Source organism: Radiomyces spectabilis (assembly GCF_025331425.1).
Source record: "Radiomyces spectabilis strain NRRL 2753 chromosome Unknown BYT42scaffold_1, whole genome shotgun sequence".
NCBI lineage: Eukaryota > Fungi > Mucoromycota > Mucoromycetes > Mucorales > Radiomycetaceae > Radiomyces > Radiomyces spectabilis.
This window is the reverse complement of record NW_026251926.1, coordinates 1,261,998-1,278,812: the sequence shown is the minus strand read 5'-3', so window position 1 is coordinate 1,278,812 and position 16,815 is coordinate 1,261,998. Positions and strand designations below refer to the sequence as shown.

The 16,815-nt window shown below is 42.9% G+C and overlaps 6 protein-coding genes across 6 annotated transcripts; 2 read left to right on the top strand and 4 right to left on the bottom strand.

The window, feature by feature from the left end:
* Nucleotides 1–376: 376 nt before the first annotated feature.
* BYT42DRAFT_591367 (signal transducer) lies at nucleotides 377–1,261 on the top strand (the record flags this gene model as incomplete). Its single annotated transcript, XM_051570534.1, has 4 exons — nucleotides 377–481; nucleotides 630–830; nucleotides 900–1,034; nucleotides 1,109–1,261. The coding sequence occupies 4 exons, from the start codon at nucleotides 377–379 to the stop codon at nucleotides 1,259–1,261; spliced, it is 594 nt and encodes a 197-aa protein (XP_051428261.1).
* Nucleotides 1,262–2,711: 1,450 nt separating this feature from the next.
* On the top strand, nucleotides 2,712–3,131 carry BYT42DRAFT_480688 (uncharacterized protein; the record flags this gene model as incomplete). The annotated part of the gene is made up of 1 exon (XM_051563682.1): nucleotides 2,712–3,131. A coding segment is annotated over one exon (420 nt), but the record flags the coding sequence as incomplete, so codon positions are not given.
* Nucleotides 3,132–3,542: 411 nt separating this feature from the next.
* On the bottom strand, nucleotides 3,543–6,566 carry BYT42DRAFT_609497 (uncharacterized protein; the record flags this gene model as incomplete). The annotated part of the gene is made up of 3 exons (XM_051571270.1): nucleotides 3,543–5,135; nucleotides 5,258–5,560; nucleotides 5,712–6,566. 3 exons carry the CDS (start codon nucleotides 6,564–6,566, stop codon nucleotides 3,543–3,545), a joined length of 2,751 nt encoding a protein of 916 aa, XP_051428259.1.
* A 377-nt stretch (nucleotides 6,567–6,943) lies between these two features.
* Nucleotides 6,944–9,017, bottom strand: BYT42DRAFT_16791 (kinase-like domain-containing protein). The gene is made up of 4 exons (XM_051562352.1): nucleotides 8,021–9,017; nucleotides 7,678–7,906; nucleotides 7,522–7,591; nucleotides 6,944–7,397 (listed from the first exon to the last, which is right to left on the bottom strand). Exons 1-4 carry the CDS (start codon nucleotides 8,611–8,613, stop codon nucleotides 7,024–7,026), a joined length of 1,266 nt encoding a protein of 421 aa, XP_051428258.1. The 5' UTR covers nucleotides 8,614–9,017; the 3' UTR covers nucleotides 6,944–7,023.
* An 844-nt stretch (nucleotides 9,018–9,861) lies between these two features.
* Nucleotides 9,862–11,463, bottom strand: BYT42DRAFT_591366 (transmembrane amino acid transporter protein-domain-containing protein; the record flags this gene model as incomplete). Its single annotated transcript, XM_051570533.1, has 4 exons — nucleotides 9,862–10,472; nucleotides 10,552–11,001; nucleotides 11,115–11,267; nucleotides 11,376–11,463. The coding sequence occupies 4 exons, from the start codon at nucleotides 11,461–11,463 to the stop codon at nucleotides 9,862–9,864; spliced, it is 1,302 nt and encodes a 433-aa protein (XP_051428257.1).
* A 1,140-nt stretch (nucleotides 11,464–12,603) lies between these two features.
* On the bottom strand, nucleotides 12,604–14,350 carry BYT42DRAFT_16757 (uncharacterized protein). The gene is made up of 4 exons (XM_051562349.1): nucleotides 14,303–14,350; nucleotides 13,888–14,227; nucleotides 13,594–13,806; nucleotides 12,604–13,534 (listed from the first exon to the last, which is right to left on the bottom strand). Exons 2-4 carry the CDS (start codon nucleotides 14,006–14,008, stop codon nucleotides 12,816–12,818), a joined length of 1,053 nt encoding a protein of 350 aa, XP_051428256.1. The 5' UTR covers nucleotides 14,009–14,227; nucleotides 14,303–14,350; the 3' UTR covers nucleotides 12,604–12,815.
* Nucleotides 14,351–16,815: the final 2,465 nt, after the last annotated feature.

The window sequence follows — 16,815 nt, the reverse complement described above, 5'->3', positions numbered from 1 at the left end:
AGCTGTGACATTTTTTTTCTTCATTAGGTATTTGGTGCACGAGCACAATCTTCAGTCATCATTCGCCTATCGATTGGTTTTTTGTGCTGCCGAACTTTTTTTTTCAACAGTTTCCTTTTTATTCTCATTTATTTTCTTGTTTCCATATTTTTTTTTCCTTGCTCCGTGGGCTTTCCTTCTCGGTTTTTCTCGTTCCCTACCACTTGCGATTGTTTCCATGACCAGAGTAACTATTTCCTGATCCCTTTTGAATCGCCATGACAATTGACTGATGTCTCGTTTTTTTCATAATGTATCTTTCTTTTTGTCGTGCTACTATTTTTTTCTATGTGAATCTTTTTTTACTTTTTTTTTGGCGGTTCTCTTTCATTATAATATGATTATTACGCAGGTCGCTCGAAAGAAACTTGTCGTTGTCGGGGACGGCGGTTGTGGCAAAACCAGTCTTCTCGTTGTATATCAAAAGGGTGCTTTTCCAGAGGTGAGTAAGGGGGTGATGGCAAACATACAGGGACAAGCCGACCAGAGCTGGCATCACCAAAAACGTATTTTTCTTTCTGGTACCAGTAAATTGGTAAAGAGGGATATATACGAGAAGCTGAAGTCTCATTGGATTCCAATTCTATTAGCGATACGTTCCAACGGTGTTTGAAAATTATATAGCCAATGTTCAGTTGGACAATGGCAAAGTGGTGGAATTGGCGTTATGGGATACAGCCGGCCAAGAAGATTACGACCGATTGCGCCCTTTGTCGTATCCAGAAACCGATGTGGTGCTCATCTGCTTTGCTATTGATCAGCCTACCTCATTTTCCAATGTTCAGGATAGAGTAAGTTTTTTTATTGGATGATCTATCTACCCATTCGACTTATTTCCTAACTCAATGTTTTACAAATAGTGGTTGCCAGAAGTCACCCATTTTTGTGAGAATATACCAAAACTTTTAGTGGGCATGAAAATCGATTTGAGGGAGAATCAGAACCGTATTGCGCAGCTGAACGCCATGGGACATCGTTTAATTACGGCAGAAGAGGCAAGTAAACAATGGCAATCGAGCATTAAAAAAGTGAAGGCATTCCATCTTTTAACGAGTTTTTTTCATCACAGGGCGAAAGACTAGCTAGAGAGATTGGCGCCAAGTATTATGAGTGTAGTGCCAAACTAAACCGTTATGTGGATGATGTGATTATAGCCGCTACCAAATCTGCCATGTCTGGAGGTATTTTACGGCTTCATAAAAAGCTGTGCAAGATTCTGTAAGATGAATGGATGATGAACCGCTTCATTTTATGTTCGTCTGGGTTGTGGCTTTATTTCTTTTTTTTTTTCTCTTCGGATGCTCCTTTCTTTGTACTGTATATTGGTTCTGTTATACCCTCTTCTTTATCTCATGCTTTTTTTCTTTTTTGTTCCGTCATCCTTCTCTTTGGTGTTCCTTATGTCTTCCACAATTTAATGTAGTATTTAACATTTTGCCTGGCAATAATACAGTTATTCAGCCAAATTACTCCATGGTTGCACTGCAGTTTGAAAAAAGGACTTTAGCGTCATGGACTGATTTCCCGGAAAGCTCCGACTGAGATGTTCCTGCGCCTATCCTTCATTTTTTTTAAAAACCAGCGTGAAAACACCGTGGGTCTTGCACAACAAGGAGCATTTTATCATGAAACCGACTTGCGGTCAGAACCGAGGGGCAAAAAGCAATTCCGTTGTCTGTAAGTGATAAAAAACGAATGATCAACTATTTTTTTTTCCTTAAAATTTAATGGCTCGTAAGAAAAAAGCCAAAATAAGAAGGTGACGAAAAAAAACAACCCATGTTTTGGTATAGGTATGCAGTGTGAAAACAGAACAATTGACACCCAATGCTAGCACATGGAACTTGTCAGATCAAAATAATGAATAGCAATTACCTATTTCAGGTCGTTTCTTCTTTTTTAGGATCAGTCCGCTAAACCATATTCAACGGATGAGCGACTAAAATGACAAACTAACCGCCCAGATAATGACACCATATGAACCGCATAGAACTATCCATGAGGTTCTTATTCAATGTAAACTGGCGGACAATCAAACAAACTTGAACAACACATTTTCGCCAATATCTGTGAACATTGTCTTCAGGACAGCCGTTTGTATACCGGATGAAAGGAAGAGGATGCTTGTAGTGGAAAAGAAAATAGAGCAAAGAGGATAAACTTTGACGGATCTTTTTCTCTGTGCCTTGGGATCATCAAAAGATCGCAGTCACAGAAAAATCCCTATAAGCGGCAAAAACCCGGAAGAAATGACAGCAAAAAGACACAATAGAACCCGATACAGTCATGCCACCGAAAACTCATCAAGGGAGCAACATCGGTCGTAAGAATACTCCCGAGCAACGTAAAGTGTTCAAAAATGTACTTGGCGCACCATTCTCCATTTTATGGTACGGCATTATTTTTACTTGTTAGAGATAAAGTTAAGAATACTGATCAAGTGTAGGCCTCGCGTATCGGCAACATTGGGAAAAGACATTTTGGATGAATTGTTAGTGTAAGTGCAGTCAAAAAAAGTTGTATCGAAGAGAGATATTGCCGAGGAAATTTATGGTTTGACGAAATTCGTTCTGGTATGTAGTGTGCTAAAACCGATTGAGGAATATCGATCTTTGGTTTCGCGACACAAAAGCGCAAGGAAAAAAGATCCCACTGCTGCTGCTCCCACTCCCCCCGAAGTACTTCAGCGCTTGCATTCTGGTATAAATGAAGTTACCAGATATTTGGAAACTTGTATAGCACGATCGGAAAATCAAAAGCAACACGATCCATCGCTCACGCCTACGGTGTTTGTATGCAAAAGAGACATGAAACCAGCCCATCTCTGCACTCACTTATTGTCGATGGCCGGATTAGCACGGATTAAAATTGTACCATTACCTGAAAATGCGGAACCCTCTTTAGCAGCTTCATTGGGCTTACGATCTGCGTCGGCCATACTTCTCGATGTCAAAGAAGGTCAGGAAGAGAAATTGCGGTTGCTGCTCGATACCGTTCAGCCTGTCAAGACCCCCTGGGCCGCCGATGGAATTCCTGCCAATCAACCTTATCAAAACACATATATCCGGGCTCTCGAAACCACCGCACCGTTAGCAAAACAGAAGCGTAAACCTGAAGCCCACGATCAGACGACGAAAAATGGCAGCAAAAAGCAACAGCAGCAGCCACAGCAACAAAAGCAAGAGCAACAACAACCACAGAAAAAGAAAGCAAAGATCGCATAGAATTTCATTGAATTGTATATAAATATCAGACATAAAAGCATCATTTTGAGCGTCCTTATGATAATTGATTTAGCCCCGTGAAACCATATCGCCCGTAGCACCTTTCACACAGCACAGCAAACAACGAGCGTATATACGATTGATATATTTTGCTTGATCTTGATCTTGTTTTTATTTTTATTTTACAATGATACAAAATGGTGTTTATATGGGAATCTCTTTTTTATAGTTTCAAGTTTATACAAAATGGGAAAGCTGAGTAATAACAAGACGGGAATATTAAGATGCGATGCTTAACATCCAAAACTGCGGTATCCCTTCTCTTGGTTGAATTTGGTCTTCGTTCAACTGATGATTGGAAACAGCTACCTCCAATGAACCGTCGTCACTGGCCAAGTTATTTGTTTGTGCCTCCAGTTCGGAAACCCAGGGGTCACCGAATAAAGTACGATGTTGATCCATCCACGCTTGATCCGCCGGCGCTAAACTGTGATTGCTGGCTGCAAAAGCAGCATTGGCTAAATGAACTAATGGTCGCAACCGAGACGTTATAAATGCCGCGTCCTTCTCAGGCGCCTGAGAGACAAGAGTAGCATGCTTTTTCAGGTGGGCTACCACCGCATGCGACACCCGGGCACCGTTTTTGGCCGTATAATGCCAGATATCCTTGGCTATACCCATATTCTGGATTCCCCGCGTCAACAAGGTCCAATATTGAAGGTTCAGGGTTTCGTAATGTAGTAAGATGCGTCTCATGGTGTCGGAAGAAGACGAGTCGGCAAGGGAAGGCGAGAAACGAGCATACGTCGAGCTTTCTTGATACGGTTGCGCGCCATCGGCCGTAAATTGCTTGCCAATCCGCGTTCGACATCGATTAGCGACGCGCAAAAATAAACGCACATCATCGGTGAAGGACGCCAATGCGGTGACCTGCAGATCGTATAAAATGCCGCGATAATCAGCGAGTTGAGCCAAGTGGATCCCCGTAGGTGACGTGATCAAATTTTCCAACAGCTCCGCTGCTATGACTTGCAAATCCAGATAGTCTTTGTGAGTTAGCATTTCTGCGCGTCGTAGCAAACGGAGACAATCCAGTAGCGGGGACAGATCCCCTCGCGAAAGATCGGAGGTGGCAAGAATAGCCAAATTCGGTTGCTTCGGCGTGGTCCAAGTGGAATGATGCAGGCTCGGGAAAGAGTAGCCTTGATCGAAAAGAAAGTCCAGGTGGTGACTGACCGTGTCGCGGAGCATTTGCGCCGGTTTATACGACTCGAGTTCCTTCACCGTATAGTCTTTCAACATGTGAATCCTGACGAGATCGGCGGCGTACCTTCCGTATTGTTCATCTCCGAGATAATAGTACGCAAGTGTGAGCGTGGTCACTTGCTGTGTGAGTTCCACCATCGAAAGATTGGCTGCCAAAATACTGGTATTTTCATCGCCTTCGGCGGCAGTGGCAGCTGCATAGGTTTCGTCGCGTTTCTTCAGTATATCATTGGCCACCTTCGCCAACTGTTGCATCATAGCGTTTATATCCGTGTCCTTACTCCAATAGCGATAACGAAGCTGAACCATGGCCTTTTCATCAAAGAGAAACAATTTATCTTGTCGAAAATGACGTCGTGCAATCGTTTCATCGAGGTGATCCAAGGATGCCTGGATTGCCAATAATCGGTTGAAAGCACGATACGAGGAGGCTTCCTTCTTATTTTCCTCCTGTTGCTGATTCCCAGAGAATAGACGATATACCCATCCAATCGTACGGAAATTGCCCTTGTCTTGACTGTAGGATCGCTCAGCGAATTCCCAAGGAACTATAGGACGATTTAACCGCCGATTCTCTAGTGCGCCAAGTCTCCACAGTAATTCTAACTGGATTCGGAGTAAGCCTTCCATTTCAAAACACCAACAACAACAACAACAATAACAGCATGCCTTTTACAGCAAAAAAAAAAAAAAAAAAAAAAAAAAAAAAAAAATAGATCAAAGCCTACCTTGCTACGGCGTCCATATCGCATATTCAAGTTATATTCTTCATTAGCGTCATAGCGAAACATGATTTGAGGTTCTTCGGGTGTTTTGGGACGTTCGTCGACGCCATCCAGCAGAATCGAGTTATTAAGTAAACGAGTCATAGGCACGATAAAGTATTTGGTGTTATGACCGTAACGATCCAGTTGTGTTTTGATTTCTTGAAACCCATTGGCACTAAGATAACAGTTTCCATCAAAGGGCATAATCCAACGCGCATTGGGGATCGTTCGCGCATGGTGCAACGCCGCGTTACGTCCGCCATTCTAAATATAATCCGTGATGAGCCCATGACGTGTTTTTGTTTGGTTATGGTACCAAGCTCGGGGTAATGAAGGTTTGGTCCTGCGCAGATCCTTCCCACACCATTTTTTCTGACTGCTTTTTATGTCGAGCTTCCAATAAGATGCAACTTACGTTATTCATCGCATAAACATTTTTGTCGTGATAAGTGTAGTCCAACGCTCGTAGTTTCGACACTTTGGAAAACCGACGGTAGTAATCCGAATGTAGGAAGTCCGGTTCTGGGAAATCCTCCAACCGGAAATCGAGTTGCTGGTACTCGCGTTCCACAAACGGAATCCTAATATAGTCCATATGGAATTGATCCAGTAATTCGATAAGCGCCGTCTCACGTACAGCATCAGCAATCCGATTCAGTACAAAGATTTTCTTGGTGTCGGGAAAATTCTGTTCGTGCTCCAAGATAAATCGTAGGTTCGATAGTGTTTGACCGTCTTTATGTCGTGGTGGGAGATCGTTGCCGATGATTCTGTAAAGGATGATTTGGTTTCGAGTGGTGGTGGCGGTGGTGGATCCGGACCGCCACAGTCTGGGTTTGGCATGGGCGGCGGCTGAAAGCGGCGATGGCGTGGTATTGGTTTCAGACAGGTCGGTTTCCCTGACAAAGCTAAATAACGGTACATAACTTAAAATCAGGAAAAAACACACTATCAGTAGAAACACTTTGAGATAGCGTGGGATCGTGGAAAAGGACTGGGTGCGGTATGTGTATCGGTTGCAGTTATTGCGTATGGCTGGAAAATAATACGGCCATCGTGTCGACTGGAGTAACTTGTCTTTGACGAAAAGATAAGACGGCTGCTTATCTCGTCGTTGCGCGTTACCGAGTTCAAGTGAGATCGTGTCAGGAAAAAGGTGTGAGCTGCCAGCGCGTCGGTGACTGGGACTTTGTATGAGTGGTGATGTTGGCGATTGGCATGTCATATGGGCTCGACTGTTCACTTCGGGTTTCAACAATGGTGTTACCATGGTTTTAAAATATGCTGAAGATCGCAAAATAGAAACTCGAACGGTGCAGTGGGATCCAAAGTGTGAACGAAGGGAAAACGAAAGAAAAAGTGGAAGAGAAACGAAAAAATGAAAAATAAACGGTGACGAAAGCTGAAAGATACGTTCTTAAGCAGCAACAGCGTCTCACCAAATAAATAAGAAAAAAACAGTAGCTTAAGCGAAAAAGAAAAAAGAAATGAACGCAAAAAAAACACAGCTTTCAGCGTATTCTTACGAACAAATTAGGGGGAAACGGGGTCGCAGTGGAGACAGAAAAAGAAGGGGGGAGAGAAGAAGGAAACAAAAATAGTTTAAAACTGCCAAGCCTCTAATCGTCTGTTTTAAGCAAAACCCACATCACAATCTATTCTTTGCTTTTCCTTAGCCTATCCATGATAACAAGGTACTCTTTTCGATTGGGAAAAAAAAGTAGGTTTTATTGGTATCTTCTTCGCTTCTGTTTTCGTTCCCAATCCTTCCATGGACGATCACTTGTCCATGTTGCGCGTTCTTCCTTTTCACCGGGTAAAATGGGGTCTACTTCGTTCAACCAAGGATGATCTAATAAATCGTTGGCCTGAGCTCGATGGTCATACGCCAACATGGGTTCAAGGAAACTCGCAATTTCATCCGCTTCATGTCGATGGAACCCGTATTTTTCAAGCAATACGTCGCGTAGGCTCCAGTATTTTAGTCTATTGATGTGGCGGAGATGCCCTTTTCGATTGAAAAATTCGTGAGACATTTTTCCTGAAAGGGCAAAATCTCGGTCCATCGGGCCCACTAACTCGATGATTTGGGCCAAATGATCTACATTAAAAATAGCAGAAAGTTCAGCGGGATTTCCAAAAAAAGGAATTTTGGCGATCTACACCAATGTCCATGGACGCAAAAAAAAAAAAAAAAAAAAAAAAAAAAAAAAAAAATACTTTACCATCATCGCGGTTGAATCGCGATCCTTTCTGGGGATCAAACAAGAAGTTGCCCGTCAAAAGTTCAAAAATCTATAATAACCATTGTCAACTATCCATTTTTTTCACCTGTTACCCTCACATAACACCTTTTGACCATCCTCAGTTATCGATCCTACCATGCATGCCAAACTCCAGATATCTGCTCCAGCGTCCCACTTTGCACCAAGAATTACTTCTGGAGATCGATATTGGCGTGTTTGAATATCCTCGGTAAAATGATGGTTGACCCAGCAAGCATTGCCTAAATCAGCAATCTTGATTTTGATATCGTCCTGTCCATATTCATCTGGATCTTCCATCGCTTCATGTCTGTGGTAAGTTCCGTATCGTGAGCGAGCAGGTGATCTGCAAAATAGACTCTAATGTCAGTATTCATGATGGAACATCGTAAAGGATATACATTTGTATTGTATCCTTTGTTGAGTTGATGACAATGAGAATATGCCCTTTTTTTGTTACCTGGAGCGTGATCTTGCTGATTTCTCTGGACGACCTCGTTTTTCATCGGAGCGATTTTGCAGATCGGACGACAAAGGTTGTGATGGCAGCATTTTTACGTGCGTGCCTCGTTGCTTCCGTACCGTACTTCGACCACGATCATCATCTTCTTGCAATACTCTGCTTTCATCGTCCGAACGATCCTTGGTAATGTCCGTCTCTATGGTGATGCTGGTAGATTTCCGTAACAGTTCTTCGACATTGTCGACACACATCAGTACATTCTCCGGTTTCAGGTCGGTGTGAATAATGCCGCAAGTACGATGAAGGTAATCCAGGCCAAGCAACATCTGCTTCGCGATTTGTTTCACAAGATGTACAGGGATGCCTCGGTGTTTGTACCGTTTAATGAGAGAAAGCAGATTCTCGCCTAGTACCTCAAAAGTCATGCAGACGTGAGATCCATTGGGACCATGGACATAAAAGTGGTCGACGATGGCTGTGACGTATTCGGCGCCGACAGCTTTAGGATCTGATTCAGCGACGCGTTCAAGCAACTTGATTTCATCCAATGCGGTCTCGGTATAGTGCTTGGCTGATTTCACGACTTTCATAGCAAAGTGTTTTCCGGTACTAAGAGACGTCAATGCTTCCGTGTGTCCAGTATGACGTCAAAGAATGGATTTATTGTTTATACCTTTGATCGCGCACAAGCCAGACAGTCGAAAAATGACCCCAGCCTAGTTTCCTCACGACCACATACCGCCCATCTTTGTAGCGCTCTCCCACTTGGACCGGATGATACCCGCCTTTGCGATAATCGGCACGATCCTCCTCTTCCTCCTCGATTTGGGGACCGCGATTGTCATGTGATCTTGAACGGGACGAATAGCAGCTGTATCCAGAAGTGTCTCGGTGTGCGCTGCGTGCTTTACCATGTTTATGTTTGCCTTTGTAGCTAGAATAATCTGGTGATACTGAGTAACGCCTCCTAAAATGGATGATGTATGTAAGTACCATTGGTCTATTTCTGTAGGACACGAGAACGAAAAACCAGCCATTTTGCTTCGCGGGTAGTTGACCTTGCAACATGCTTCGCGATGGCCACCATTGCATCGGTCTGTGGCCCAATATTATTCACAGACCTAGCACGAAAGCTGCTTCATGTTCTAGAAAAAATAGATACTTACGCTGAACTGCCGTCATAGCTCTGATATCTTCGTCCATGTTCGTAGCGTCGACGATCACCATGAGTAGAGGACATGTGAGGTTTAGTGGCTTCAGAATCTCTCCTTCGTCGTCGACGGTCTGTACGCAGAAAAGGAGATCATCTGTAAGCGAATGTATTTTGTGATGGGGCAAGAATGATTACCTTCTCTGCTTGATGGCATTTGTAAAGACGGTAGTGGTAGAATGGGTAAACCAGAAGGAAAAGGAAAAATCCAGGTATCCTGAAAGAAAAAAATGGCACACAAAAGCTTCATCCAATCCGACGTCGGCTTTTAAGCCACTTTTTATTCGCAGCATGAATGTCGTCTTCAGGACACCTGTCCCATGTAAAATACAACTTCGATCACACAAAAAAAAAAGTGCTGCGACTATCTCTCTTGTGATAATTATTGGCAAACCCACTTTTGTTTGAATGGCAAAGCTCCATTTGATCTGTCATACAGGTCGTAGAAAATCTTTGCCAACATATCATAATATTGGAGTAAATCATATAAATATTTATAAAATCAAATAAGAGAAGGATATGAAAAGGATAATTCCAAAGATGAGGGAGAAATGATAGATAGGATAGAATAGAAAAAGAGGTGTGTGTGCATGTGAATGTGTGTGAAGAGAGATACAATATGTACAATTTACGACGAATTATGAAGGCCTTTGAAGTCCTTGTCCAATGCTTGAATAGCCGAAATAGTACCGAAAATCAAACCCACCACACCTAGAAGGATAACGAAAAAGGCAAGAATCATTTCGTACCAAGGTTTGCGCCAACCGGTTAACTTGAAGTAGAAAACGACAGGGAAGATGAAGATCAGAGCACAGTTGGAGAAAGCACCAAGCAACGACATGAAATCACCAAAGAAAGGCACATAAATAGCAATCACAGTGATGACCACCATTAATGCGCCACGCAGAGCAATGCGAAGAATCCATTCCATCCAACGCGATCGGTGCTCGGCATTGATGCGCAGCATTTTTTCGAGATCCAAAGCAAAGGAGGTTAAAAGGATAGGAGCGGCTAACAGGACGTGGACCGTGATAATGACAATCGAAGCTGTCTTTGGACCGGCATTGGGAAGGTTATCGTAAATGGGGGATCGGGTATCTCGGCCGTAAACATAGTAGCCAGGAACAGCCACCAAGAAGTACATGGCAACACAAGCAGTCAAACCGTAAAGAATAACCTTGTTCCAATCCTGAGGTCGTCGCATACCAGCTTCCACATGGGCATAGACCGGATTGCCGCCTATTAACGAGAAAAAAATCCACATCGTGCGTTAGCGATATGCACAATCTTGAATTCAAGAGGACATGTGAATACAAACCGAAACTGAAAGCGATGGAACTGAGAGCAATGGGAAACATATTCCAAATGACGGGATCATGGTGCACATCGATTTGATTATGTTGTTCCTTCACGGCCACGGCAAGCACGATGATAATAACGACAAAAGTGGAAATCGTACCGAAAGTGCTCAGAACACCGATTTCTTTCAAGCTCTTGAAGCAGACAAACGGAATAGCCACTAAAGCAGCGCAAATGATGGTCCAGATCGGGAAGGTCAATTCGCCTGCTGTCCCCTTGCACACCCCGTGCAGATTTTGTCCGGCCAACAAAAGGTAGAGAACAGGCACACCGATCAAAGTAACGGCTGTGAAGAAAAAGGCAATCCAGCCTCCAATAACACCAAAAGACGCTTCTGCCACTTCTTGATACGACGTTAATCGGTTGGTTCCATCGTAATAAAGACAACGAATTAAAATAACACCCGTATCTAATCCAACATGATATAGGTCAACACACAAGGTCACAGCAACTCACGGATGTCAAAAGAGAAAGGATACTCACAGACAGAAAAGAGCCAACTGAGGCCCAAAATCAGTAAACCAATCCAGCCACCTTGGTTGAGAGCATAAGGCAGGCCGAGTGCACCGGTACCAGCCACAACACACACGACGTTGAAAAAGGCGGTTAAATTGGATCCCTGCTTTTCACGATCGATCGCATCGTCGATGTTAGTTGCGTTATGCTCTTCCGTAGCTAAAAGTTTATATCGATGCAGATAAAAAAAAACCGAGCAGTGGAATTTAGTGCATTGTTCGTGCATGAATGCTTTTTATTGTTGATCTACGTAAGCGGGATACCTACAGCTGCAGGAAATATCTTCTTTGCCAAAGGAAGCTCCACTGTCTGTAGCACTGTACGACGCTGCACCCGTTTTCTTCGCCGGGTCCATGACTGACATCAACAGGAAATCAGTCCGGAAATGAAAAGAAAGTAAAAAAAAAAAAAAAATTATCGTCAGCAACCCTGGTTACTGTCAAAAAAAAAATTTTTTTTCTAGTTTTCCATCTACGACGTCTTTTTTTTTGGCGGTTTCTTTTCCGTCCAGCAACAGCCCATTGAATCCCGGCTGGACTGTGATCAATCACACAGTTGCACTTTAGACCGTTCAAAAAGTAAAGAATACACCCACAAGTTTAAAATGATACATTATATATAAGCCGAGATGATGCCTTGATACCTATCAGTTACCATGGTATGCTTTTTTGAGCTGTTGCCATCCCACTCAAACATCCAGAAACATGAGTATAGTCTGACGGGTCGGGAATTTAAAAATATCTTCCGAAGACACTTTTCATCCATCTTGAACTAACCCCACGTGGCGTTCTTCTTCACAGAAAACTGGGGAACCGAGATGCGAAAGTTCATGATAAGCTTTGAAGGCAAAACGCTTGTTGCTATATGTAGCCACCCCTTAATTCCGGCAGCTTCAGCCCAGCTCACATGTGAGCGGATCAGACAAAGGAAAAGCTCCGCAAAATTGCAACCGGATCATGTTTGCAGTGACAGATCATCGGGAATAACAAAAATTTCGTGGGAAAAATGATGGTGTAACCTAGCCTCCACGTTGTCGCCATCTTTCGAAAGACTGGGCGGCCAATGATTGCCCACTTGATAATTGTGACATTACCACTAGAGCTTGAAAGATCTTTGATTTGTCGCAGACACCATTGATTGATGCATACTCTTCCCGCGTTGACAGTCGACAAAGTATAAAAGGTCAAGCGTTTCGAAACGCAAAACCACTCTGTGCCCAGCAGACATCCGAAAGAACTTCGCCAGTCGGAGTTTAAGAGCATCGTCGCTCTTTTTTGCTTGGAAAATTTTGACTTTCGGCTGGGTTTCGGTTGAGCTGTCTTAGCCGAATAATGCGGATGGCATTGACCGAAGCAGTTGGCTCTGACTACATAGTGTATAACATGGTTATTTTAAGCTATTCGGTAGCAACCGAACATTTGCGAGATTTTGGGCAATTATATCATCATATTTCGAACGCTTAATCTCGCAATGATAAGGTGGTGAAAATTTTCTGCTGCGAGTTGACTACATTAAATATATCACATTAATGAGGTTATCGCTATTGGTGATTTATTGGGCAAAACTCTAGCAAAAGGATATAATATTGTATCACAGAATGTCTGAAAGGGGGGTCAAAACGAAAAGGTGGAAAAACTTTAAATGTGCCGAAAACAAAGAAAGGTGAAGAGACTCGGGAAAAGGCGATAGTATCAGCAATATAGGCAATCACGAAGGAAATTGCGATATCATCATGGAGGTCGAAGACCGGCGTGGAATTCCGCCTGCGGCTGTATAGTCATGAACCATGGATGTAGACCACCTCGCCATCGGGAAGACGGACGACTGAACTAGATCGTTTGCATACGGCGCATTGGATTTTGAACTGTTGTAAGGCGAAGAGGATGCTCCTGGAGAGAATGTCGCAGTAGAGGATGGCCGTGAAAGGCACCGTTGAGCATCTTGGCTTTTTGGTAATGTTTTTTCATGCTGCAGTTGTTGGAAGCTGATATTCAGCGCACCAGGTTCCGGTAATTTCGCCAATAATCCTTCAATCTTCACCGCCACTTTGGGTTTTTGCCGTTTGGCATCTAGTTTATCTTGCTCCCGCTGCATCAATAACTCCATACCAGACAAACTGCTCCGCTTATTTAATAGCGGTTGCTGTTGTTGTTGTTGATATTGTTGCTGCTGCTGCAAACGTTGATATTGATATTGAATCAAGGGGACCTGTGGGGTGTAAGGCTGTGATGTATGCATTCTTGACCATCGCGATCGATGACCAATGACTTGATTATCGTCACTGCCGTCCCCTGTTTCTTGTAAAGGTATACTGTCGGAGCGTGTCGAAAAGAGCGTAGGCCGCTGTTGCTGCCGTAGATTATGCGGGGGAAGCGCATCACCTGCATATCGATACTGCTGGTGAGACAACGGCTGATGATCGCTTTCTAGTGCACATACAAAAATTAGAGTTCTTCACTTTATCTGAATTGAACCTTATTTTTACCATCATCGCTGTCTTCTGCATCACTGGGTAATGGTTGCGTTTTCCGCGCCGGCTTCGATGAAAAGCCAACAGATTTCATCGACGCTCTTTTGGACTCGACATGATTTGTTTGTGCATATTCATCATCTGAGCTTTGCGAAAGATCATCCTCGCGATCGCTTTCGTCGTCACTCGGTAAGCAAGAGAAATTCCTCGTAGCACTGCGCGACCGAGCTTATAGCAAAACGGAAAAAAAGTATGGGCAATACGGGTCATCAGCTTTTTATCATCATTAAACGTGTCAGTCAGTGGTACCTTGACTGTGATAATCGAATCCGTTGGTCGTGGATGCAGCAGGCGTACCAACAGTTACGGGAGAGTAACGCTGAGGTGCGTTGAGCTGATGGTACTTATTAGTGTCATGATGGAAAACCATCTCGTAACTCTAAGGCAAAAGAAGAAGAATGATAAAATAAAAGAGTAGCAGAAATAAAACCTAAACACAAGGAAGGGGGAAAACAAAAAAGTAGAGTAAAGTAAAGAAGGAAGAGAAAGCCCAAAAGTTTAGAATTTCCATGGATGATAATACAGTAGATTTTGGCGATTCAAAAGATGCAATTGCTTTTTTTTTTTCATTATGGCTGCTTCTCCTAATCTTATTAATAAGGAAGTTATTTATAAGGTATTTATTACTGGATGGAAGATCACGGCGATGACAGTTTCCTTTTACCTCATGCGAGTCGACCCGCTTATTCCTCGCTAGAAAATATAAAATATGTTTACACCGTTCTCCTGTTCCCTGAGGTAGTGAAAAATTTATAGAACGTCAATGCTTGGAATGGTACCCTTTCCTAAAGCTTTAGCTTATCCAAACTTTGGCTCATCTATACGCATGGCTTTAATCGTTCAGCGGATTGAAGGTAACATTTAAATCCCATCACAAAGCCGCTGAAGAGTGTTGGTGGAGGAACCCACACTAAAATAAAAGAATGATGAATGATCAAAAAATTTCAAAGTAAACAAAAACTTACAAAATTATAAAGAACATCTAGACCATGCGCAGTAGCCATTTTCAAATGGCTCCAAAAAAGTGCCGGGATTTATCGAATATGTGGCACTGGACTGTATCTGGTATGGTTAGCGATAAGCCCATGGATGGGGGTGATTACGCGACTGCTCAGCAACCAGAATGTTTGTCGGCATAGTGTGCCTTGTTTTTTCTCTGAATTAAATTTTATCCTGGTGCTATACTTCAATACGGTCATCTACGAACGTTGTCGCTATTTCCATGGAAGCTTTCAGTTTTTGCGCTTGCTTTGAGCTTTCTTTTTTTTATAGTAGGGACGGTTGCATCTATGATCAGATAGATGAAAGCGCAATTGCAAGTCAAACAAATAATATGCAGAACAAAACTCCAAAATCATGTTAAAAACCACCGCATTGCTGTATTGCTGCAAGCACGGATTTGCACTCGCATACAGTGCTTCGAACAGTCTTACAACCCAAATATACCGTATTGCCGACCAATGAAAAATGATGATACGGGAACGTGATTATCCAATCAAAAATCAATCCCTCGCTTTTTACGAAATCCCGTCGTCTGCTTCAGAAATGCATGTTATGTTTGTGGCGTTTGTTCTGTTCATCCTTATTCATTTTTACCGCTTTAAATTTATCCATGTTCACATTACACAATTCCTTCTTGCTCACATCGTTCGCCACGATTTCGAAAGCCGCTTCAAGCGTTTCCACGATCAATTCTTTTCAGCTGAACTGAATTTTTTTCGCGCGCCTTTGCCTGTTCCCCGCCCTGGAAACCTGTTGCTCGAGTGTCATGGAAAATTCATTTTAATTGCCCCAAGGAAATGGTTCTAACATGAGAAGGCAAGTTAGCACGTCAAACTGAAAGTAGCGCACTTTTATATAATATAACCCAGAGAGAAAAAACACTCTTACTATGCAAACAAACAATTTCAGTAGCAGAGCAATCACGTAACTGCCCGCGTCCATTTGCTTATTATTAACCGTGCCAGACACAGACAAATCCTGGATCTAGGATGAGAGTCAACAGCCCCATCTATTTAAGAATCGCTACAGTATTTACTTGATGGTTACTCTGAGAGTGACAACGGATGCTGTGAAATCATCCATTTTTTTTATGATTCATCAATTTATTATCAGTGAGGGATTTTCTATCAACCTCAAAGTTACCGTAATACGGTCTCACTGTTTCTCTTTGTTCGATGAAAGATTTAACAAGCCCCTACAACCCATGCCATGTTTTCTGCTATCAGGTACATCATTCCTCAAAATGAGCTATAGATCTGAAAAAGTAGGACCATTCCATGCAGCGGTTTGCGCCAAATGCCAACAAGTCTTCACTGCACGAAAAAATACAGGAGAAAAGTGTACGATACTTCACATTTTTCGGCGACCAGCAAGTGATCCGACTACTTGCATTGGTCAATGTAAGCTACCATTGCTACGACTTCTGTTATAAAACCTTATAAAAACCTTTTTATCATTTAGGTTAGGGAGAACATTTGTCATAAAATAATAGCAACTGCACCTTTTGAATGGTCAAAACTATACTGTATTGGTACTGGCATCATGGCGCGTTCTTGCAAAAGCCTGATCAGTTCCAGTTTTTACATGTTGCATCAATGTGTCCCTGAATAATTTATTTGATCTCTTGGGTACGTAAATAGCAAAATTCAACAAAGTATCTACTTTTAGGAGGAAGCGGAATATGTACCGGATCTCAGGGTCGTCACAGGGAAAAAACCTTCTTTGGCTTCCCTTGTAGACGAGTGGGAAGGTTGCCAGTAGCGGGGTGTCAAATTCAACCAATCGGTGGTGCCATCGCATGTGCTTGCATTATGCTTCGGATGGCAAACCCGTCTTTACAGCAAGACCATGAGCCTTTTTGATAACAGGTTATGCCACCATTAACCCACAATGAGGGACAACACCATGATTGCTCTTGGATATGCTGGCTGGAGCGCTCGCAATTGACGAGTGGCTGGAGGCGCCTTGAAAACTTTTTTTTCGACATGCATTGGTTGGTCCATCAGCGTCGCCGTATCACATCAACACCAGCGCCCGATTTAAGCTCAGGAAATTGATGGGTTGCACGAAAGTGTTGTAAAAAAAATAACGGGCAGCTGTGGTGATAATGCATTGAGCACCATTGTTCATCGTAACTGTACATGTTCAGCTGCAATCGTCGTACCATCCGCAAAA